This window comes from Parambassis ranga, chromosome 1 (assembly GCF_900634625.1).
Source record: "Parambassis ranga chromosome 1, fParRan2.1, whole genome shotgun sequence".
Classification (NCBI taxonomy): domain Eukaryota; kingdom Metazoa; phylum Chordata; class Actinopteri; family Ambassidae; genus Parambassis; species Parambassis ranga.
The window spans coordinates 22,911,444-22,935,907 of record NC_041022.1 but is presented as its reverse complement, the minus strand read 5'-3'; the positions used below and the strand labels follow the sequence as shown (position 1 = coordinate 22,935,907).

Sequence of the window (24,464 nt, the reverse complement as noted above, 5' to 3'; positions counted from 1 at the left end):
CGTAGTATTTTAAAAAGATCTTTCACAAATGAACAGTTTGAACAGAGACTGTTTGACATAAAGTCTTGTCTTTGTTTTCGATTTTTTTAACATTTTGAAATAAAATAAACATACAAAAGCAGACCTTATAACAGAGGTCATTGTCATATTGCAGAAGCCAAATGAGAGCTGAACTTTTGCGCGTTACTCAACGCGACTTTTATTTTGAAAAACGTAGTCATAACTCTCACACCCTAATCTCTGGAAATTGACACTCAGTCTGTGGGATTATTCGTAAACTCAAGTGCCCCCCAATTCGCCGATGAGAACAGCAACTGTTGTTACAGCTGACACACTTCTCGTTCTGACCAGGTCAGTCACTCACAGCTCCTTTACACCTTTACGCTGCGCCGTGCGCCCTGAATGTGAAGCTAACCAGCGCGTAACCAACAATAACAACAACGCTGCTGCACAGTGACAGCAAACAGGACTCATAACACATCCAGTCGCGCGGATCCACGCCCTCCATCTGCCTCTTTCTGTTTATGTCTCAATCTCTGTCCAAAAAAGTGCCTTGAAGCGCGGCGCCGCCACAGAAAGTGTCCCGCTGTCTGGTTTAGGAGACTCTGGGCAGCAGCACGTCAAACACAGTGAGGATTTACCGCACATGTCCGCAAAACTTTATTTATGAAAGATTTGGCTTAATTCTTCCACCGTCTCCTCTCCAAAACGGTAGGCTTCAGCACCAATGGGTGGAGGGGAGGGAGAGAGGCACGAGGAAGAGGAGGTGGTGGTGGTGGAGGAGGAGAAGGGGGTGTTCAACAGTCCTACAACCATCGTTTCTGTCCCGTTTATCCGCCATATGCCTGCTCTGTTCTGCTGTAAACTAACTTCCTCCATGCGGCTGTAGGTTGAACGGGGTTTCTGGTGTGAGCGGCCGCCGCGACTGTCCATGTGATCCTTTGCTCCCCCTCTGTGGATGGTGCGGAATAATATCATCCGGAGAGGCCGAGGCCGACATTTTCCCCCGGTCCGGAGGAGCCTTAACTCGGAAGGGGGACATCCGAGGACACGCGTAGAGGTAAAGTCCGTCTCACAGCTGTGTGCCTTTGGGTAAATAAATAAGCGTTTATTTAAAGTTTAACCACTAAGAAGTCACTGATAAATATTTAAAGCACAGAGTATGAGGGCTTTTAACGGTCTTGTGTGGAAAAAATGGCTACTTTCTCATGGATTTACATACAGTAGCATGGCACAGCGCTCGATTTGGAATATTTTATTTCCAGCATATTCAAATATTCAGTGTCATTTCTAAATTAATCCCAAAAAAAGTCTCCACTGATATCTGTACAGACCATTTAAAACTAGTGCCACGATTAAAAAAAGCTTCCATTTTTTATTTTGTCTTTTTTATCCACATTTTTACGCATACGCAGACGAATAACATTTATTTTTCTCTAATAACTCAGACTTGACAGTTTGACTGTAGTAAACACTGACTTTATGCTCTGGCCTGTAATGAGCAGCACCGATCGACAGCAGCACCTGCAGGCGGACAAACAGCAGCCGAAGTTCTCCTGTGATTTCTACATCTCCTCAACTTTAATGTTTAGCGAAAGTCCAAGCCAGCGTGGACACACGGCAGCCCTGACACCTGCATGCAGCTGGAGCTGGTGAGCGCTGAAGCCGATCCGCATGCTCTGAAATCGGCCGTATTAACAATTAATATTGGACATCCGGTGGCACTGCCAGCTGCGCCCCATTTTTATTGTTGTCTGTGCGCTGAAAGGATCCCTGTTGTCTCGGCTGGATACACCGCGGGAGCGTGCTGGCTGCGTTTGGTATGAATTTACGTTTTGTGTGTTTAAAAAAGTACAAAATGCGTGAAATGTGGATGTGCGGTGTGAGATAGATAGAAAGAGAGAGAGAGAGGGGCTGGATGCGGGAGTGCAGCTCTTCGGCTCGCCGTGCCATGCGGGACACACTGCTGGCTGCCACCATGGCACCTTCCCTTCGTGCTCTGGCTCTGTGTGTGCTGCTGTTGTTGTATCCAGCTGTGCGGACACACAGCAGCGTCCTTGCTCCTTTTACTTCGGTTGCATCGATCGGTTCCTTCTCAGGGTGTAAGGTGTTTTCGGGTTATTATTGTGAATGCGCACTGAAAGGACAGGGAGCGAATAGAGGGGCGGCAGACGGGGCCACTTTGGCTCTCCATCGTTACGGGAAACACAGCTCCAAGGACACGGAGAGGCGGGGGCGCGTCCAGGGTCGTTTGGGTTGTTTGTTCATATTTTTTTGTCTTTGCATGTAATTCAGATATTTTTAAATGAATTAGACGAGAAAGCAGGGTGTTCCCAGGAGAGGCACAGCTTTGTCCGCCGCCCCAAATTTTTGGTGCTTTAATTTGGCAAATTGGCTTCCCAGACAGACTGACAGCCAGACCGTCTCTCCTCCCTGCACTCCCGCCTCCCCCCTCGCGGTTTTCGGCCATACTCTCTGCCACCTCAGCTTCTGCACGGACTCCTGCTGTAATGTACTTTTCTGTCGGTCCCCATCTCTTCGTGCGTAAGCTCCAACCATCCATAACTGCGCTAGTCTCTATCACGCTGGAGATTTTTTTATTTTTATTTTTTTAAGAGGCCTCCAGCTGCTAAAGGTTCATTGTCTGGTCAGGCTGTCCATGCTCTGAATTTGCCTCTTGCAGAGTGCGGTGTGCGTTCAACATATATTTGGAATTGTGCGTTAGCAGGTACTTTTATTTTGAAAGTTACAATGTAAAGTTTTAGAGAGGAGAGTAAATGGGACCTCAGTATCTGAATGATTGCTGTAACTACATAACATGAAATAAGTTATTATAACAAGCTTCTATTTTTACTGTTGTTTTGTTGTTTACACTTTAAGCCTGTTGTTGTTTTTTGGCATTTTCTTTGTCATTGTGAGGTTAAATAATAGTTTATAAATAAGTGCTTTCAGGACAACACTTTATAATTCAAGGGACTCTTAATGCTATTTATTTAGCCAAAGATGATGATTGATTATAATTTTTATCAGTGTTTTAGTGGAGCATTACTCTGTGTTGCATAAGGGTTCTTTTTTATTTTGCATATTCTCTGCCCACACACTGTTCAGGATAATTACTCTAGTGCATTAATAATACACTAATAGGAGAGTCACTTGTCTGTAAATAAGAGCATTCATTGTGCATTTGGAAGTCCTCTGTGGCTGTGTATGTAAGGAAAAGTAACTTTTGTCATGCATGAACTGCACTACTCAAACCATAATCTCACCACAACTGTGAATGTTAGCTGACATGTTTGCTTTGTGAGTATTTGGCGTTGTGTGTTGCATAACAGTTGTGTTGGCATCCACTTTGCTTGCAGAGTCTTGTTTACAGAGGACTAAATGGATGGTTGTGTGAACGTAAAGCCGATGGTTGTTGGTGGTTATTGACCAAAGTGCTTACATTCTGCTTCTCCTTTGCCTCACTGTGAACTCTTCCTGTCAGAATGTGTTTATGAGGAAAAGGACCTTTGGACACAACCGAGCCCTTATGTTGAACCAACACACACACACACACACACACACACAGGGGGAGGGAGAGAGAGAGAATGATTGCAGGGTTGTTGCTGCACAAAGGCATACCTGGCTTCTATATTAGCTGTAGTATGAACAAATACAAGTAGGAATCCTTTTAGTGCATCGCTCTCACCGTGTAAATTTACTTTGTAAATGCAGCAGATATACTGAAGTGTGCTGTGCCCACATGAAGGAAATGGTAAATAGGCTACGACTCAGTTTGAATGTTTTTTTATCTGTTAGTTTGCACTATGAGCCAAAGAATTGGCACAATGGGAGCTAAAAGCCTGATTTATCTTGTATTTTATATCATTATTATCATTTTTTTTATCCTGAGGAAGGAAAGAAACTCTTAGAACTGGTACTAACAAGTTGTGTTGTTGGTACAGGCAAATGGCTGACAAAACTGCACATCATTTTAACCCTATTACAACAGTACAGTCTCTGCAAAATAATCCCACAGCCTGCTGGGATTATTCCATTATGCCACCAGTTGGTTATCTACTTAAAAACTCTGTGTGTGTCTGATAAGTTTTTGTGTACACAGTATGTTGGTAGCTGGGTCGCTTCGTGTGCCAAATACCAGTTTTCCATGTGCCGTGCCAAGGCAGTGTCATAACCGCCCAGCCAATCCTCATTTCCTCATTCCTGTGTGCCTGAGGTCAATTCAACAAGAACATATTATAGCATTGTTCTCAAATCACTGAACTGGGCCTTGTGGGTCGCTTTCTTTGGGTTTTCCAACAGGTATTGAACAGTAGGTCTGCATTGTTCCTGCAGTGTGTGTGTGTGTGTGTGTGTGTGTGTTAGCGTTGCTCGGTGTTTCATCATGCTGCCATCTGAAGACAGCCCTGCTCGGATCGGTTCTTGCAGTGTGGCCTCCTCTCTTCTCCTCTAAAGCAGAATTGTAATTTTGGTTACACAAACATTAACTGATGCAGTGCTGCTCGGCAGGCAAAAACAAAGTCATTGGTGGAGTTTAACCGTATTGGGTGGAGCCTAAGAAGCAGTTCTTTAGAGGACACGTTCAGATTGTCTTATTGTCAACAAAGACATTTTGTGTGTGTTATCCTCAGTGCACTCAATTGTTGTTCCAAAACAATTAAAAACGTCAGTGAGTCACGCTGTTACACACTCACTACATTTTTCTCTCAGCTTCACATCCATTCTGTGTATGAATCCACCAACAATAGTCCCCAACTAATGCACCGTTTCCTCATATTTGAGTAATATGAAGTGCTCATGTTTAACAACATTATACTGGGCTTCTGTGAAATGTGTTTGTCACCCATGTTTAATTGTCAGAGAGTGGCAGAGACATGGCCTCTTTACTGAATATATCAGGATCCACCAGCTTTATGTTTTTAGGAAAGAACTAAGGCCAGAATGTGCACGGTATCGGCTTCTCTTGTTGTTCATTCATGGCTAGGGCTGTCATGATACAAGCTAACACAGCTAAACTCACCATGACAGCTCAGCTAAACTAGCTTCCTCTTAAAACTTTCCAGTTAGCCAGGCGAGAGCCAATATTAGCCTTGGAAATTTTAGCTTATACTCATGTGTTGGCTGCTTTACCCTTCAGGACAGCTTTACTAAATTTACCAAACAAGTCAGGTTTGTAATGATCTGATCATATCCCTTTTACTGATTGTTGTCTTTTTTCCACACTGTACTGCGAGTGTTTTGTATTTTTTTTGTGTGTGAAAACTATTTCGAAGTCACTTTTTGTCCATCTTTTGATAATAACACTGCAAATGCTACTTGGTAATTATCCACATTTAAATCTACAAATGCTTCGTTCTTTGCGGCAGCTTTAAAAAGCTTTTGAATTAGCTATTTTAAATGTTCACTGTTGGCAGGATGTGCTCAGGAAGCGATATGTCCTACATTTTTGGCAGCAGCAGCAGCAGCAGCATGTTTTTCATGTTGGAATAAATGGATGTATTAATAGAAAAACTATGCAGTGAATGTAAGCAACATTGGCTGCTGTGGCTAAACAGACAACAAAGAGCTTCACACACACAATTTAAGAAAGGAAAGATCACAATAAACAAACACGGTTCTTTTTATTAAGCATTCAGACAGACATTTAGCTTTGTTATGAAAATGACACAGAATTTTATCATCTTTGTGCTCTCATCTCTCCTTTAAATGCTCAAACTAAAGTCAGCAGCAGTGAATAACCTGCGCTGCATTGTAGTATAGTAAAATGTGTCATATAATAATGACTTACGATGCTATGCTTGTGCTGTGCTTTATGTGTTTATTTTCTCCGTTGTTTTCATTTTTATTATTGTATAATTAGTTTTGTAGCTTTTGTCCAAGTCTAACGTCATCCCTTCTCTTCTCCTGTCCAGGCTGAGAGACTGAGAGCTACAGGGCTGAGACATGTAAAAAAGCACTTGACCCCTTGACTCCTCAACTCTTAACCTTAAGGTGAGGAGCCTTCTTTACCTCCTCCCTCTCTCCTTTCCTTCCATCCCTTGTAGCAAACTCCTCTTTTTCTCTTATATTTGTTGAATTCCAAGGCTCTGGTTGTGTTTTTTTTGCAGCAGAACTGACTGACGTTGTGACCGCGACCTGACACCCTCCTGCCTCGGGCATGCCTCAGGTAAAGTAGGAACACCTTTGTACTCTGCTGCTCTCATCCGTCACCTCTGAATCATACTCCTCTTGGTCTCCATGTTTCTATCTCACTACATGTGTGTGTTGTCTTTTCTTTCAGCCGGGTATGAATGGGATGGAGCCTGCGTTTGGCGAGGCCTATGGGGGACACAGGGGTCTGCTGAGCCCCTACCCTCTGGCCATGTCGCCACAGGGGGGCAGGACTGAGTATGACCAGGTGAGATAACACAAAATGGAAAGACTAGCAGCATAAAGTCATTGTTTTAGTGATTCGAGCAGAAAAAACACATTCTCAGTTGCCTCTGTCATGTCTCTGCCCCCATTTTAGAGTGTGCTCCTTATGCTGGGCTCCCCAGCATCGCCAAGGAAACGGCCCTTTGAGTTGCTAAGCGACCTGGTGGACGATGGAGGCTTTGGTGAGGACCTGCACCCAGAGCGTTGGGACGTGTCTGCATTGGATGAGATGTCCCGCTACACCAAGCTGGGCCTTGGGGTCGGGGGGGAACTGCTGGCCTGCTCCGAGGAGGCTGTCCTGATGGGCCGCTGGGGGAGGAGCCGTGAGGAGCAGGAGGAAGAAGAGGAGGAGGAGAGAAAGAGGAGGAACAGACAAACAGCCCCTCTTGTGACCCAGGAAGTCCAGGGCCCTGCTGTAGGGAAAGAGGAGGGGCGTATCTCCATCGCTACGACAACAGAGGGGGACTTATGTGTTGCAGGAAGAGCGTCAGCAGGAGGACAGGATGAGGTGATGTCAAGGCAGCGCATGGTGGAGGTGTATCAGGTGGCACAGGAGGAAGAAGAAGAAGTGGCGGAGGCGGCAGCAGCAGCAGGGCTGGCTCTGGAGCACTGCAGCGAGGAACACAACTACTCCCTGAGCCAAGGAGGGGAGCTGGGGGCAGGGCCTGGTCACAGCTCCCAGACAGAGGGTGTGCAAGTAGTAGAGACACAGCAGGAGGTGCGGAGTAGGGAGGAAATCCAGGCCAAGACTGAGTTGGAGTTGGAGGATGAGGACGAGGGGCAGGAAGAAGAGGAGGATGAAGAAGAAGAGGAGGAGGAGGAGGAAGCAGAAGAGGGAGCAGAGGAGACAGCAGTGGAAGCTGAACTCTCGAGCTCCTCAGAAACTGAATGTGGTGAGTTTGGCTGGAGTTTGTCTCTATCTGTGTGGGGAGGACATCTGAGCGCATCACGGCGCTGCCAGCAGCCCGTCTGCCCACACAGAAACCATTTTAATCTGTCTCCGGTCCAGACAAGACCTCAGACCGCCTCGTCCGACTTGGTTGGCTGAGCACAGGCACATTAAATACCAAATTTGCGGGTGCAATTCCCAGACATCAGACTTCAGGCTTCAGTGGCTGCAGTGTTACTGTTATGAAATGGCTTTGAGGGTTGGAGTCTCCTCATGTATTGAAATACCATCTGCAGCAGCCAGGCTGCTTTGTCTTCAGTGTGGAGGGGGGCTTGTAGTTGGACATGTTAAATAAGGTATGAAAGTCGGTGCAGATTGTTAAACAAGCGTTACAGAAGAGCTGGGTTTTTAAGCAGCTTCAAACCCATGCCAGCCACAGACTGCAGCGTTAAGCTGGCAGCTCATTAAAACTCTTTTTCTTCCCTCATTATTTCTTCACACCTCACTTATCGCTCATTCACGAATATTAAAGGTGCACAGAAGACCCTAAACAATGGCTACAGTTAAACTGGCAAATGTGTTGGTAAGCTGTCATAAAGATTGATAATGATAATCATCAGTGTTTTCTGCTGTTGACCTTTGACCATCCTACTGACTGTGTATTCAGCTGCTGCGAAGATGAGTTGGACTGCTTAAAAGTCCTATCCCTATAGTGCTACAGTGACTTTTGAAGAGTGTTAAAGGTTTCAGCTTCGGTTCTGCTTCAGTTCTATTGCATTACATCTGAGAACAGGTTCAGTAATATGTTTATTTGCTGTCTTGTTTACAGGTTTGACTCTGTAGAAGTAAAAATGTCAGTTTTTCTCACTGTGGTCCTGTAATAGCAACAAGGAGACACATTGTATTATATAACTCTCCCAATTGTCTCTTACCTACAGAGCCTTGGGTCATTCAGTTTTGCCATGCAGTTTTATAGCAGTGACTGATTTTTTTTTTAGGCGAATGTTCAAAAAATAGGCTAAAATCACCCACATGTGCACCATGCTGCTGCGAGTTAGTGACCATAAGTAAATAAATAATTTAGTACGTTTACGCCAGAATATTTTGTTCTTCTTGTACGCAGTGATGAATTGGTACCATGACCTAAATCTTTCTGTAATCCTGTCTACGATCCTGAGAGTAAATACCTTCCTCACACCTGAACAAATAGACCTAGTGCTGGAACATTATTGGATGAATACATGATGTTTCACGTGCCAGAGAACATGTAGACTCTCTGAAAGTCTCTGTGACAGGTTGCATCAAAACTTGTACAATAATAAAAAGTGTCAGGAGTGTTGAGTGACGGAAGATTGTCTGCAAGAATCAAAGGAAAGGTGTACAAGACAGCAGTGAGAGCAGATATGCTGCATGGTTTAGAGACTGTAGCCGTGAGGAAAAGACATGAGGCAGAGCTGGAGGTAGCAGAGATGAAGATGTTGAGGTTCTCTTTAGGAATGACAACTCAAGTTGGCTGTTTTGGAGACAAAGTCAGAGAGAGAGAGGCCAGATTGAGATGGTTTAGACATGTGCAGAGGTGGGATAGTGGTTATATTGGTGGAATGATGTCGGAAATGGAGCTGCCCGACAAGAGGAAGGCCAAAGAGGGGACATATGGAAGCGTTAAGAAGAACATGAAGTTAGTTGGTGTGAGAGAAGAAGATAGAGTTAGATGGAAATTGATGATTTGTTGTGGTGACCCCCACTCACACAATGATAAAAAGACAGCATGGACCTTACCTTTTTATCTCTGGAGATGTTGTGGTTAATAACACTGGGACAAAAGCAGAACTGGATCATCAGCTTTTTGGCAGTAAATGTTTCATATAAATCTTAGCACACTAAAGCGGTGTAATCCTACTATAATGAACTGAAAACTATCTCGCAGATGAAGTCACAGGTCGCTGCTAGCTTAGAGCCTCAGCTAAAACCCTTAAATATGAGAAGAGATTTAATGTCCAGACTGTAGGACACAAAACATAAATATGTCTATTGGATAATGCACATATAAACTGACTTCCCTTCTGATTACCATCTTTTCCCAGGCTCCCTTTACTTCTGATCATACTCAAGTTAGATAAACAAATCTCAAGGGTCTTGTTGCAAGGTAATGGAGAGGACGCTGGCTCAGTCTCAAAGACCAGTCTGGGTCAAATTTCGACACTCGTGAGACACGATTGTTGCTCTCCATTGTTATGGCAGTGTGTGTGCGTTTGCGCGGTTGAGCTATTCTTTCCGTTGGCTCACAGCGATGAGGGATGTGTGATTGTGTGTTAGGAGTTCACATAGATTGATGGTGGGTTAGTTCAGAGAGTGGACAGAGGAGTGAAGTGTGGGTCTTGGAGCATGTCTGTCAGGGACAGATACACCAGGCTCAAGGCTAGATAAGTGGGGGAGGCTGGTGCAGTCTGAGATTTGTGCTACCAAATGGGAAAACTGATTTTGGGTCAGTGGTCAAAGTGTGTGTGTGTGTGCACGCAGGAAGCTATGAGCCATGAGGAGAGAGCGCAGACAATAGCCCTTCTTCTCAGCAGCCATTTTGATATACATGTTTACATCCTAACTACAGTGCTATAAACACAAATAGTGTTTATATATTCACTTTATGTCAAAATGGCTGCTGAGAATGCTGCTGTCTATGGCACCATGTACACACTGGACCATGTGACATAATGTTACATAAGCCACGTGTGTGTATGTGTGTGTGTAACCGCGGACATGATAACAGCAAGGATGGGACTTTACGGTTATTAAGTTGAAGTCTGACTTAATCCTACTAGAAATGACATTGAAATGAAATGATGATTTTATCACAGCGGCGTACAGAACATAGCTCTGGTGCTTGTGACAGAAGCGTCCCTCCTTTCTTCCTGCTGGTGGAGCTCTGCACGCTGTATTATTTATGATGCCATTATTCACGGCTCTGCACACTGGAAGCTAATCTTCGATGACGTCCATGTGTGAAACGGCATACGTAGATACAGTACAGTTTGGGCTGCTGGTACCATTGTCATTAGGACACACAGGCATGTGTTTGTGGATTAGGGCTCACAGCGGGATTTCATAGCGGGGAAATGTAAAGATTAATACCTGTCAGTTATGATTATGGATCATCTGTGGGTTTAAGTTGCAGGCTGTTTCTCTTGTAATAAATATCTTATATACGCCTGTCAGTGTTGTCCACCTCCGCACTAATGGATGAGATACTGCAACCATGGCCTGGACTATTGATTTCTTTTCTCGGCTTATGCTATCAAGTGATTCTGTCGCAACATCTGGACCAGATTATATTAATAACATAATCTAAATGCTAATTCTAAGGCTTAAAATTGATTAGACCTGTTATTACCGATTGAAGATCTTACATGTGGCTTAAAATAAAGTTTTGGCCACAACCAATTTTTCTACATGTCTGAATAATAAAAATCATCATCAAGTGTTTGCACTGTAAGAAGTGGTGCTGTTTTCCAAGGACGTGCAGAAATAATGCAGGTAATGAGCTCACAGTAATCAAAGTGTGACTGAGTAAAAAAAACAAAAAAAACTCAGAACTCAGTGTTCTGAGGGTTATTGAACTTTATTTGGTAGTTGAGCTAATCTGTCACTTTTGTACTGTCATGGCATTATTCCAGTGTGTGCCGCATTGAAATTAACAAGAACGTTTCTAGACACAATCACTTTTGCCTGGCTGGGCAGTGATGTCTGTGTTAGGGGCAACACCAGAGGGAAATACATGCATGGTACTCAGAGGATGGTTATTTTATACTTTGTGCCAGTGAGGATCCTAAACATTTGATTACTTTCTGTCTCTTCTCGCTCTCATGTCTACAGTGGACATAGAGGCTTGAGCTTTAATACATTTTAATATACTGCTTATCTTTTAAGGACAGATTTCCTCCGTTATTTGAATTGCAAAGTCTTTTGTGCGTTTGCATTAGTGCACAAATGTATCTTTGTGTGTATTTGTGCCTGCAGAGGTGGAGGCAGAGCCGGCCAGGCAGGTGGGTGAGCGCCCGTCAAAGCGTCGCTGCTTTTGGGAGTACAGGCGTGCCCGGGAGACGGCCACAAAGAAAAAACTGGGCGGGGACGTCCACTGGTCTTTGTCCTGGAGCTCCAGCACTCTACCCAGCACACTGTACCGCAGAGAGGGTGAGAATACTGCACTTGACTGATGAGGCCCTCTAATGGACCAATCAATAAGCAGAACTATTTTACTGATATTTTTATTCACTGAATTGGCCAATTTATTAAGTAAAAATTGTGATATGGTTACTAATAAGTATAAGAGATAATTATCAGGTTGATGGTTAATCACTGAAAGGTACCAATGAGCCTTTTAACAACAGAAGTCGTTAAACCCACACTCACACTGCAGCTGAAAGTGTCCCAATTCTCTTCTCTCATGTGACATAGATCAGATTGGGACCCTCAGGCGAGTGGCCTACATACAATTTTTATGTCAAAATGTGAATTTTTCAACATCCCTCTTATAAGTGAATCTTATGTCAACCTGTGCAGCAGTTTGGCAGCCTGTATGCTGCAGCTCAAAGCTCACAAGACACAGTCCAGGAAGGAAGATAATCCAGAGCAGTAAAATACCAAACCGCCACCTTAGTGTTAAACATTCAGCACAGTAATATATGTATTTCATTTTTTGTTTGTTCAGGGAAAAAAGGGCGCCGCAAAGCCCGCAAAACAGATGCCAGCGACCTGACACCAAACCCCCAGAAGCTCCACAACATTGGGGAGCAGCTGCAGAAGCTCAACGCTGCCATCGACGGCATGGGTCCGGTCAATGACCTGCCCGCTGTGGCCCGAGCACGGTCCCGAAAGGAGAAGAACAAGCTGGCCTCCAGGTACCTCATGCTCTTTACCACCCTCCTACGTCTTGCCCTCTGTCAGAGCCCCCCTCCAAACTGTCTGCATTGATTTATCAGGCGAGAGTGGGAACTGTGAGAGGCTTTCAGTGTTGGCAGAAAAGTGGATCCTGCAGGGTTTCTGCAGTCTTTAACCTAGCAATGATTGCTTTTTAAATATACTGTGCATTTAATAGTTGACCTTCGAATAGTCTTTCTGAAAGGTGTGTGTAGAGAGCAATACACTAATAAAAATAACATTGTACCTGAGTGCTATTTGATAAATTTGTTTAAAATCTAAAGAACCTGGTCTTCCTTCCTGGGCTTTGTAAGCGTTTGCATTCAGCTGGCTGTTAGAGGAACACAATGCAGTAAATGACCTTTAAAACCCAACTCAGAACAGCAATAATATGCATTTACTTACTGAAAAGGTAGGTCATGACTGATTTTCCAGTGATTGGCTCTTTTTAAGAAGTTTACCTTGGACATTATCATGGCAGAGGCAGTGAGATGGAGGATGAAAAGCTGAATAGAAGGAATTCAGGCAGTCTCGAGGAGGCAGATGAGGAGTTAGATGTAGAGAGAAAGATGGGTCATATAAAGTTCATCTGTGCAGGGAGGGGGGGAGAATTCAGAATTCAGGACATTATTACAGGCAGTTAAAAGAGGAGGGGGACTCTGGGAATATGTTGTTAGTTCAGGCAGACATTAAACATGACACAAACACTCAATCCAATAGAAAACTGGCGGAAGAAGGGAGAAAAAAGGGAACAGAAAGGAAAAGATCTCAGTAAAGGCTACGCAGTGTGTATTTTCAGTTATAATACTGTATGTCACTGAGTTCATGCTTTAATCTAATCTGCAGGAATCACGTCTGTGAAGATTCACTCCTTTTGTGCAGTCATATTTGTGGTTCTTACAGAGTTAGCACTGGGTTCATCCTCGTTCTTCCCCTAAATCATGACAAAAACAACCTTCTCGGGGGGAAACTCCTCGTTGTTAGCAGTGGAAATATGTGACTGGGCTCCATTATTATGCAGAATATTTTGTACTTTTTTTCCTGGTTGCTGCACATGAAGAATGATATTCAGTTCAGTACACAGCATGTTTATATCCAGAGATATGTGAAGGTTCAAAGGTCAGTTAAAATACGTGACCTCAGTGTTTTCCAGAGTTCTAGTTAAAAAACTGGAAGGAGGTGGAACCTGTTAGTTTATCCATACATGTAAATCAGACCACTCCAAATCTAAATGTTATGTGAAGTAACAGAAGTTCTTCTGCTCCCCTGCCACCAGTCTTTGTGGAAGGTTATGCTAACTGTGTTTTATATTTATCTTATCCAAAGCCTTGCTAACACAAATTTTAACAGCAACAGAATTTCTGGCTGAAATCCACTAACTGCTTTTGAATTACTGTAATCTGCAGCTTCGCTCACAGAGGCAGAGCTTTTGTAACTTGGCTGATTGTTGAACTCGTGTGGAGAGGACCAATAAGAACGTTCTCATAAACGTTGATGTAATCAGTTAAAGGAGCCATTTGTACAGTGGGTCTGGAAGTGGTAATAGCTCAGAGATAGGGAGACCACTTTCGTCACATTGTCTTATAATTACACACACACATGTGTTTATTGACTCAAAGGGACATTGACAGTAGTTTTGGAAGTAGCACTTGGCTGATGTAAAGACAGACGCCGCCTCGGTCAGCCTTACTGCACAGAGCTGTGTTTAACCATGGTGACCTCTAGTGCCTCCAGTCACTCTCATATCACTTCAGACATCCCTTCAGCCACCAGCCACAGAACAGGCTGCCACACAGTTTAACCAGCAACTCATCATGGGCTGTTAGATGCACTAGTAAGTGCATCTCCTCTAAATTGTCTGAGGGTTGACTACATTACTAGACTGCATTAACTCACAGTCCACGGCTAGCTGGTTAGCATGCTAATTCAGGTATTTCTGCAACACTACACATAGAGGTGACACACATTATTTTCTTCACTTTCTGTTGATTTAGTCTAAACATTAACAAATGTTACCTTTAATGATCTAGCTAAACGGCAGCTCTCTGCACTGAAAGTGCTGAAAGCCCCTTAGAATTGTTTATAGTTCGATCCTGGCAGCAGAAAAAGACAATCAAACAAATGAAACACATATTTTATTGTCTTTGTTTACTCCAGTAAATAATTCTAATATAACATACACGTGAGTGCCAACAGTATGTGAACCTTTGCTTTCAGTATCATGTGATCTTTTGTGTAGTAATAACAACAACTAAAGTTGAATTCTACAGGGTTCACAAACGTTTGAGTAGGACTGTGTCCTCTGTACTTTGTCTTCACCTGCAATAATTAGGAGCAGATTAACTGTTGTGTATTAGGCCGGCTGCTTCCTCCTCAAAGCTGCAGGGGTGTGCTACAAAAAGAAAAAAAAAACCTAGCTGTGGCGTAATCCAACATGTGAGAAATACACAGAGAATGTTGTGCCCAGCACTACTGACCTGCAAGTATTTAGTTTCCTGAAGTTTTAGTTAGCTGACTCACAGCTGCAGGAAAAAGACATTCTTTGCAAGCTGCAGAGAACGGTCCCCACGAGATGCATTAATATTTAACATGCATTGATTGTTTCATTCTCAGCTCCAAATACGCTGAAACCAAACCAACGTGTTGTGGTGTCAAATGGTACTTTGGAGGGGGTGAGGGAGGTTTTCAGTCAATCTCACTCGCAGTTTGGAAATACATCCTCCACTCATTGCTCTCCAGCTGCTCTCAGTGTGAGCCAACAGGCTCAGTAACAGGATCATGTGGAGAATGGAGAATACTATAGCAGCGTTTCCTGTTCCAGAGAATGATGGTGTGATATTTTTCTCTGTTTTCAGGGCCTGCCGGCTGAAGAAGAAGGCCCAACACGAAGCCAACAAGATCAAGCTGTGGGGGCTCAACCAGGAGTATGGTAAGTGGTAACAGCCTTTTAGGTACTGAAGGACTATGTTCACTAAAACTCTAGCTGGTACATAGCTTACTCGAAGGTCCGAGTTAAATGCCAACAGAAGGAATAAAGTCAGTGCAGAGTAATGCTTTTACTATGGAGTGTAAATAGACATGGATGAACTTATATAACAGCCGTTATATTGACCACGACCTTCATCCACTGCTGTCCATACAGGAGAGGATTAGAGAAGCAGGTGAAACATGTAGTGGCCCTGATCCTCCTGGTTAGACCAGGACCCAGGAAGTATCTTATCTAAACACTTTAAGATGCACTGTTTATATTTCCAGCTCAGCTTCGAAAGCTGATAGTAACAAGACCACTGAAGGATATGCAAATACACTGACTGAGACAAAACCTGAGAAGTGTGACTTCACCTTGTTCCTGATAATCAACACTTCCATTCTGCGAGACCTATCAGCCCAGTCCTTCTGCCTTCTCCTCTCCTCTTCCACCTCGTTCTCATTTGGTTTGATTCGACCTCTTTGAATTCAAACATAACCAGCATCCGACTTCCTTTGTCCTTTTCTTCTCCTCGTTTTTTAAACATTCCAGCCATTCCTGATCCTGGTCCAGCATTTCATTGTAAAGGCCTTCGTTGTGGCTCACACAATTTTTTTGTCCTCCTGGCAGGAAGCCATAACACACAGGGCTTAACCTGACACATTCTCTTGCTTTCTTTTTCCCTGATCTCCCCCCCCTACTGTGGGCCATTCACTCGCTCTCTCTGTTCTCTCTCTCTCTTCTCCTATCACTGTGATTTGCATCTATGCAAAACACACTTTACGTACTTTGCCGCAGATTCAACAGCAAACTTCAAACAAGTCAGACTTTGGTCCTCTGCCAGTGCTGCGAAGCCTCCAGACTTTGTGTGTGTGTGTGGTATAGAAACTTGAGGGGGTGGCTGGTCAGACCCACTGTGATCCTTCACACGCACCTTCCTGCTGAGACGAGCGATGGACAAAAGAGAAATCCCATCAGTATAAGAATAATTCGCTCTAACAGATATGGTGTCATTTGGTCACATGACATCTTAGGTTAAGACACCAGAATCACAGAAAATGCTGATGACATTAAAGCCCATTATTGGGTTATTTGCCGTATATATTCATGATAACGTGCTCGTCATGTCCACAGAATCACTGAAGCTCATAGAGGTTGATGGTCTTGCTCGAGGTGTAATGTCAGAGCCCACTGCTGCCCTCACTTTCACTTTCACCCCTCTCTATTTGGACTAAAAATTGAATATACTTTCCCTTTCATTTTCTTTAAACTTTCATTTTTACTCTTTAAACAAGCATCCTCGCTGCCCCAGAAAACACTGTGAAATATATTCCTATCAGATGTGTGGCCAGTGCTGTAGCCTCAATATTTTTTTATTCCAAACCAAAATGTATCCCTAATCCCTATCCCTAAGCAGTACTCATTTTATTTTATTTTTTCCTGCACAGAAAACTTGTTGGGGGCTCTTCTGCGGATTAAGGAGGTGATTAGACTGCGGGTGGAGAGCAGCGAGGAGGAGGACACAGATGAGCGAGGGATGACCCAGCGCCTGGAAGACATCCTCAGAGAGTCCAGCGGTGAGTAACACTGAGCTAACATGATAGCACCTTATCACGGTTAACTGCATTTTGAGAACTGACATCTTGGATTAGCTGTGTGAGCCTGTCATTCATCAGAGTGTTGTCAGTGCTATGCTGGCACTTCCTGTTCCTCCCTGCACTCTGAAAATGAGTCAGCCCACTCCCATAACCTGATAGCCTGTAATCAGTGACCAGAGGTGATAATATGCAGTGTTCATGAGAACCAGCAGTTTGAACCAATTTAATTGCGAAAACAATAGTATTTTAAATTCTCATCACACTGCCTAATCTATTTCCATGACAACCGCAGGACCCTTAGTTGCTGGGCGGACCAAAGACTTTGTGCAGAGAATTTTGGCAGCCAGCGCGGGTGGTCAGAACCAGCGCAAAGACCCCCCGCAGGCAGCAGATGAGGCAGCGGGATAACTCCACCCAGCACCCCGTCTTCCTCCACAACCCTCCCTCTTCCTCTCCCTCCCCTCTCAGCACCACCAACCTGTCCCGGCTGAGCTTTTCTACACCGTTCGCCACGCTCACATCATTTGAGTAAGAGCACGGAGGTGGAGAGGCTGGGAAAGAAAAGGGAGGACAAAGAGGAGGAAGGAGTAGCCTAAACAAAATGGCAGTAAATTGCCACCCTTTCTGCCGGTCCCTCTCCTGTTGGCCCTCCAAACAGCGGCCGTCTTCACCGCTCTGTCTCTGCAGGCTGCACCACAACCACCACCAGGCCAGAGCTGCTGCTGATGTGTCTGTGTTCTGTGTTCTGTCTGTGTGTGTGCGTATGTGTGTGCGTGTAACGTACTGTATGAGCGTGTATAGTGTTCCTTTCTCCCTCTGTGTGCTGTATTTGTATCCCATTGTGCCTATGAATAGACATTGCACTGTTTTGTAGATGGTCGTAGTTGTCGGCAGGGGACCAGTAGTGAGCCGAGGGCGAGGGGGCATTTGAGGATAGAGGAAGTTTAAAAATAAGGAAGTGGGAGGAGCCCAGGCCAGGAAAACAAAGAACCGTGTGTGTGTGTGTGGTGTTTTTTTTATTTGGCTGGGCTCCTATAGAAGCCCTGCATACCATTTGGATTGCGTCGGCATCTGAAATGTCAGTATGCGTTGTGACACACAACAAGTTATGGAGTCCTGATGCCAGAGCAATTGTTAATGGAAACAACTGGCTGTTTGTTGTGGAAAAGTCCTTGGAGCTTTAATAGACCCCAACCTCTTTTTGACTTTCCCTTCACCCCATCAAAATGTAAGCAAACTTTAAAAAGAAAAAAAAAAAAGAAAACTGCACCTTAATTTAAACTGACCAAAGATACTGCTGAACCACTCGCACACCAAAACCTGTCACTGCTTCACATGCTGCCAACCATTAACACATCTTTATGTTCTGCAAAGGGAGAGATAAAGTGAGTGTCGTTGTGTTTACCCGCATCCTTTAAAGACATGCACTATCATCACAGGTCTGAGAGACCATGGTGCGGCAGACAGGAAGTGACTGCCAGGTCATTATATGGTCAGCTGTCTTGCTCTGCAGCCTGGTGCTCCTTTTGCTTATCTGCAGTGGTTTTGGATTTTTTTACCCACAAAAGGGAAGTGTCCTCAATGCCTTCCCCAAGCCCTCTCCTCAACCCCTGACCTGATTATGTAGCGCAACTTCCTGAATTGCAATGACAAATAGAGAAAAACACTTGTAGATCTAGAAAGCAAATACGTCTAATTTGTTTTTATTATTATTATTATTATTATTATTATTATTATTTGTTGTTATTTGGCAATGCCACAGCCCACAAAGTGGGCATCAGTCTTTTGAAATCTGCCTTTCTTCTGTGGTCTTTGCTGAAGCTGTAGACCAACCTGTCCATGCTCTCTAAACGTTGTTGGACATAAAAAGTCAAGGACCCTTTGAATTGCACTGTGGTAAGAGCAACTAAGCACCTTTGAAGAGGGCTTCAGAGCCTCCTAAAGAGAAGAAAAGACTCTTGGCACCTTTTTATAAAGACAGATACTGATTGAGAGACTGAAGGGCGCCAAGCGCTGTGTGACTGACTGGTGGTTTCGGTTTGCTTCAGTATGGTGCTACTACATGATGAAAAAATAATAATAAAAAAAGCAATGCAAACCTTCGTGGAGGCATCAGGCAGTAACTGCTGACTGGGTTTTGGCCTGCGAGCACATACTGTTGTAATAGGCAGTTTGTTTGCATAATGACGCCTTTCTGAAGTGCCTGGAGCTTAAAGCCACAGGGACCTGTGTTATTATGCCTGATCTTAAATCCTATTACAAGGTAAAACGTAACCCATGACTACTGCTCAAATCTTGGCCTCACTTGACTTTACTTAAAACTGCTGGCTCGTCTTGGGTCGTGTCACATATTCAGCCAAAACAAAAAAACAAAATATTTTCCTTTCAGATTAAAACCTATACATGGAAACATCAGCTGGCGCTGGTTTCTGTGAACATCATTTCTGGGAAGTATACATACAGGTGTGGCTCCCTTTTGTTTTTTAACCTTGTGGAGCTTCCCTCCTGGCTGTGTTCCAAAGCTGCTGTTCTATAACGCACTGTTCCCCTCTATGGAAAAATCCATTTCCTGCCTTTACCAGGAGAGGAGCAGCTAACCTTAAACCCTTAAACTCTTCACCTTCTCATGGTCATTTCTGAAGCTGTGGGCAGAGGAGGACAGTTTAGTGTAGTTTATGCATGAGTATGAAACTGTACTGTAAACAGAGGATTCCTGTTGCTCAGCTGGAATGGTTGTTTGTGGCATCGCTGCTGCTTGTGAACAGAGCTTTAAGCTATGATGACAACAACAGATAGAAATGGATGTAGCCAGAGGCTCTGATGCCACTGAGGCGTCCTTTAACCTGGCCAGCTTCTAATGTGACAAAGGAGGAGGAAACCTATCCGGTTTGTTTAACCGTGTGCACTACTCTTTCCCCTGCTGCTGCTGCTATGCCACTTTCTTCAAGGGTTGTTGGGAAGCAGGCGATGCTGCCAGCGGAGTCACAGGATCTTGTGCTGGCAGCAGCTTGTGCAACAACAAACAAAGAGAGAGGAAACAGCAGAAAAACAACTGCAGTACATATCGCTGAGGTTTAAAAAGTTGTACAGCCCATCTGTTGTGTCGAAGAGGAGGACAAGGAGGTCTTTGGGTTTAAGAGATTCCACTTTTGAATGCACAAGTTTTGTCTTGATAGTTCCCTTCCTCTCAAGCGGCGTTACATAACAGAAAACACCATCTGCTGTGTACATTCATCTATATGCCAAAAACTCAAGTGAACAGAAAACTGTTGTAACACGGTGAATTCCTGCCTCAGATCCGAACAACAAACAAGACACGATGGCACATTTTACACAAGTAGGGAGTTCACATGATGGATTTGTCCTTTATTTTGATACATTTTTGTGGAGGCATATCCCTTTAACTGTAAAGCTTTAATGGGGAGTGGCCATTCTTGGCAAGGCCACTCGCCCCTGCTCACATTCCTGCTCAGTTTCCCAGAAAGTGTCTGTTTTTGTGCACCTGGAGGGGGGGGGGTGACCCAAGGACATCAGCTGTATGGTCACTTTACTGTAACAGTAGTTACAGCTGTTTTTTTGTTGTTTTTTTTACATGACTGAGCTTAGCCCTAATCATTTTAAGAAAGCATGACTCTGAGCGTACAGATGTGGCCATATCTGACCTAATATGGACAATGACTCTGCAAAAACTGGACCATTCTTATCTTACTTCCTCCTTCCCTGTGTGAAGTAAACAGTCCTTTTTTCCCAAAAACGTTATTCACCGACCTCTGTGCTCAGAGTGAGAGCTGCGTCCACCTCTGCTTTTGAGGAGTGGTGGTAGTTTAAAACTCATAATGCCAGCCAGACCCAGACTCACAGCATTCTTTTAGTGAATAAAGAAATCTGCTGCCATATTGTTGTCAGTGTTCAAGCGTCCTGAAACGTCTCACACTGGGTCTGTATTGTCTGGTGTTATTGAAGCATGAAATCCAGTTTGGATGTTTTTCAGTTGACATGGCTGCTGTGTTAGGTGAAGCATTACTTCACTGAGAAAATACTGATACAAAATGATGAAAAGATAGTAATCAAACATTTGATATAGGAAATGCGGACCCGCTGTGTGAAGACTGCTTCAAAAGTCCTCCAGTGGACATTTCAACTGCAACCACATGTGTCTGTGCTGACACCCAAACCTGCTTGTATAAGTCAAGTGTAAATGGACCAACATTAAGGCAGTGTTAGAGAGAGGGCAGGCAGTTTTTGGACCAGGTGCTGTGGACGTGGCGGACTGAATAGACCCATCAGTAAGCCTACACTGGTGGGACGCCGCTGACCTCTGGGTGCCCGTCCCCACTCTGCTCCACTGCTCACATTGTTGGAGACACTTAGGTCGTCTCCAGTTTCAAAGGCGGTGGGTCTCTGAGGCAGAGGAGGCTGAGGAAACAGCACTTAGCCTGGTGGAGGGCGGGGGGTGCTTGAGCAGTTTATCTGAAACCTTTTAATCCCCACCTCCACCTCCGCCCGCTGTCACACTCTGACAGCTGCAGAGGAGGGTTTCAGCTGCCTGCTGTGGTGGCCTGCATCTTGATGCCCTCCCCCTCCTTTGTCACTGACCTGGAAACCTCTGTCTGGGAAGGAGCCAGATGGAGGGAAGGTGTTGGTTCAGACAAGTGGAGATAAGGTGGAGGAGGCTGAATCGAACTCCAGTTAGTGCCTCTCATGTCTTATCATTACAATTAAATCACAGAGCATCTGTTTTTATTACAGATTTAAGATTCAAAAAGCCATGAAGGTTCTTTAAAATATTTTCTTAATCTGCTTCTTGCTGTGAGTGACGAGCCTGTACATGTTCACAGTATGATAGAGCAATGGACTTATTTTACATGACAGATTATGTAGATTTGTCTAAATTGGACTGAATAGCATCGAGGTAGACATTAAGGAGAGATTTTATGGCCTTTGTTAGCCTCACATGTCCCCTGACAATGTCTTACATTGCAGCTCAAATTACCCCACAGACTGACCCGCCAGACTGAAGGATACTGCAGCATAAAGAGGGCAGTAAAGCCAATATGGCTGTCACTTCTTTAGACAGGCAAGGGGCAAGGCTTATCCTATCCATCATGGAGAATCAAAATTGAAGGATGGTAATGTTACGTGATGAGGTTAAAAAAAACAAATAGTATGTTAAATTTAAAGCCGTCTACATTTTTGGGGAAACTCTTTTTCGCTTTCTTGCTCATACCAATCTTGTATTTGACCGTTCAGTTTAAACTTGCAGCCAGTTTTGCTAGGGATGAAGACTGAAAAGTATTAAAGTCTTTCCACCAGCACCTCCAAACTGACACACTCTGTATCATTTACTGATTTCCCACAAAAACCGAAGTGTGGAAATGATACTCCGTGTTCATATTCAGTTACCTTTTGTACTATCAGTCTGAGTGGTGTAGCATCCTATGGATTTCAAACACAGATGTTTGGCTTCGTATTCCAAATGTAATAATGATGTGCATGATGGCAGCTGAAACACACCTCGTGGCTTTAACCAAAACCAAGTCAGTCGTTTCTGTCTGGATTGAAGACGAGTCGAAACCAAAGGCCGGTCGTGGATGTGAGCAGAAAACAAAACAAACAAAAACAACCTTGACTCATTAGAAATAATATGTTGGTATCCAAAAGCGAATTCCTGTGGAGAGAATAAAGACTGAATAATCACATCCCTGCTGGTTCTTTAATCTGTCTGAAAACATGCTGAAAAGTAAAAACCAAGAGACAAACATTCCACAATGCCATGTCATATACTGTACAGCAACCCTCTCTTCTCCTCCTCCCCTTCCCTAACCGTCTGTTTGTCTTTCAGTAACCCAGTAATCACATTACTACAGTAATACTTTGGACCTGTTAACACATTAACACATCTTTATGTACAACTTTCATCAGTAAGTAATCTTTAAGAAAATAGTACAACAAAAAAATGACAAAAAAATACAAGAAGTGCCGTACAAATAGAAGCCTAATATTTTTTGTTTTGGTTTTGTGTGAGTGTACTGTACACCTGTATAATGTATATTTTAATATTTATATGCAGCTGTTGTATTAAAGTATATTTTTAAAATAAAACCTGTGGCTGTGTTTTAAATGCAGAGCTTAGAAAAGACTGAGCAGACGGCTCATTCAGTATTAACAGAATTCAGCTTAGTGACAGAAAAGGAAAAGTTTCACTGCATAAGTGTTTTTGCAACTGCTTTGTGTGAACTGTGACACAGGAAGGTGGCTAATTTAAGGTGGTGCTTTTTGTCTATTCGTTGCACCGTGTGGTGTGAGGGATCAGGATCTGCATATCCATCCAGGGATCATCACTGCACAGCACAGCACCACTCACAGGTCTCACAGGGTTACAGCACCACTTCGTCCTGACTGGAAGTTACAGGATCCAGCTCATAGCAGTTTAAGATCATATAGCCCCCAGTGCCTCACAGCACAGGTTGTATGTTGTAACTCAGTACATTTTTAATTCCAGATCCTGAGAAAACTTCACTAAACCCTTTCAAATGTGTCAGGTGATTGACATGATTCATTAAAAGAGCATCCTGGAGAGACGAGCAGATCAAGCTCATTTAATATAGACCAATATGAAATACAGAGCTTCTCTGTGGTCTGACCAATCACAGTTAAAAATCTTCATTGGAAGGCGTGGACACTGTCTTAAAACTACCTGGCTTGTACAGTTCTAAAGCATCTATTAGTGCACATATTCTTTTAGCAAGACAAAAGCACATTTGCTGCATTATAAAATCCAAAATACAACAAACTGTGGACTACATGAAAATCTGACACCATCTAAGCAATGCAGCATCCTCTCTCCTTCCAAACACTCACAGTGTGTTGCTAAAAGGAGAAGTGATGCTCTGAGGTTAACATGTCACAACTTTTTTTAAAAAGTCGAAAATTAGCATATATTTAAATGTGGTGAAAGTCATTTTATCATGAAGGCTTTCATCTGTACATTCACTATGAATGATCTTGGGAAAAAATAGCACCAAGAAGAAGAAAAAATGAAGGACTCACATACCCTCATAGCCACAGACTTGATGTGTGAAGAGAATGCATGGCCCTCCGAGAGTGCTGATCTAGTGTAAATCATTCCGAAGGACTTAGTGATGCTGTGAAGGAATAAAAATGTCATTCAGTCATCACTGTCATCAGCAGCAGAAACACCGTGAGACAGCTCCACACCGTCTACACATCAGGCAATTTTACAAGATGGCAAACTAAAAATTAAAACACACTTCTGAACTGTAACAAAAATCTGATGTTTTTTTTAATTAGTTTTTGACATTTTCTTATCTTCTGCAAGATATGAACACATTTCTAAACGTGAGTTCAACAGCCGAGCTCAAAGGCTTTGTGAATAGATGAGAAGAGATGCTGCGCTAATGGTATACACTCTAATGCAGTCATCCCTCAAAGGCTGCTTTCAACTCTTTATATGAAGAGGGATGTACAGAAAAGGATGAGAAAAAAATCAGCCTTCATTCTGACCTCCACACACGCAGCTGGTGAAGCCTTTGTGCGTTTGTTGAGATTGTCAAGTTGCACTTCAGATAAAGCTTATTGACACATTCAGAGATGAAATCCTTTCAAACAGCCACCGAACACAACACTTTCTTTAGAAGAACACAAAGAAGTTAAAAACATC

General features: G+C 43.6%; 1 protein-coding gene across 7 annotated transcripts; it reads left to right on the top strand.

Moving 5' to 3' along the window:
- The first annotated feature begins 240 nt into the window (after positions 1 to 240).
- LOC114439225 (CREB3 regulatory factor-like) lies at positions 241 to 22,885 on the top strand. 7 transcript variants are annotated; one of them, XM_028411076.1, is made up of 11 exons: positions 241 to 351; positions 890 to 1,060; positions 5,913 to 5,991; positions 6,111 to 6,166; positions 6,281 to 6,397; positions 6,509 to 7,307; positions 11,318 to 11,491; positions 12,009 to 12,198; positions 15,073 to 15,146; positions 16,634 to 16,762; positions 17,076 to 22,885. In XM_028411076.1, the coding sequence occupies exons 4-11, from the start codon at positions 6,158 to 6,160 to the stop codon at positions 17,189 to 17,191; spliced, it is 1,608 nt and encodes a 535-aa protein (XP_028266877.1). In that variant the 5' UTR covers positions 241 to 351; positions 890 to 1,060; positions 5,913 to 5,991; positions 6,111 to 6,157; the 3' UTR covers positions 17,192 to 22,885. The 7 variants fall into 7 exon arrangements, with proteins under 7 accessions (XP_028266877.1, XP_028266873.1, XP_028266894.1 ...); XM_028411072.1 differs by having other exon boundaries at positions 6,108 to 6,166; XM_028411075.1 differs by lacking the exon at positions 241 to 351 and adding an exon at positions 368 to 711 and having other exon boundaries at positions 6,108 to 6,166.
- Positions 22,886 to 24,464: the final 1,579 nt, after the last annotated feature.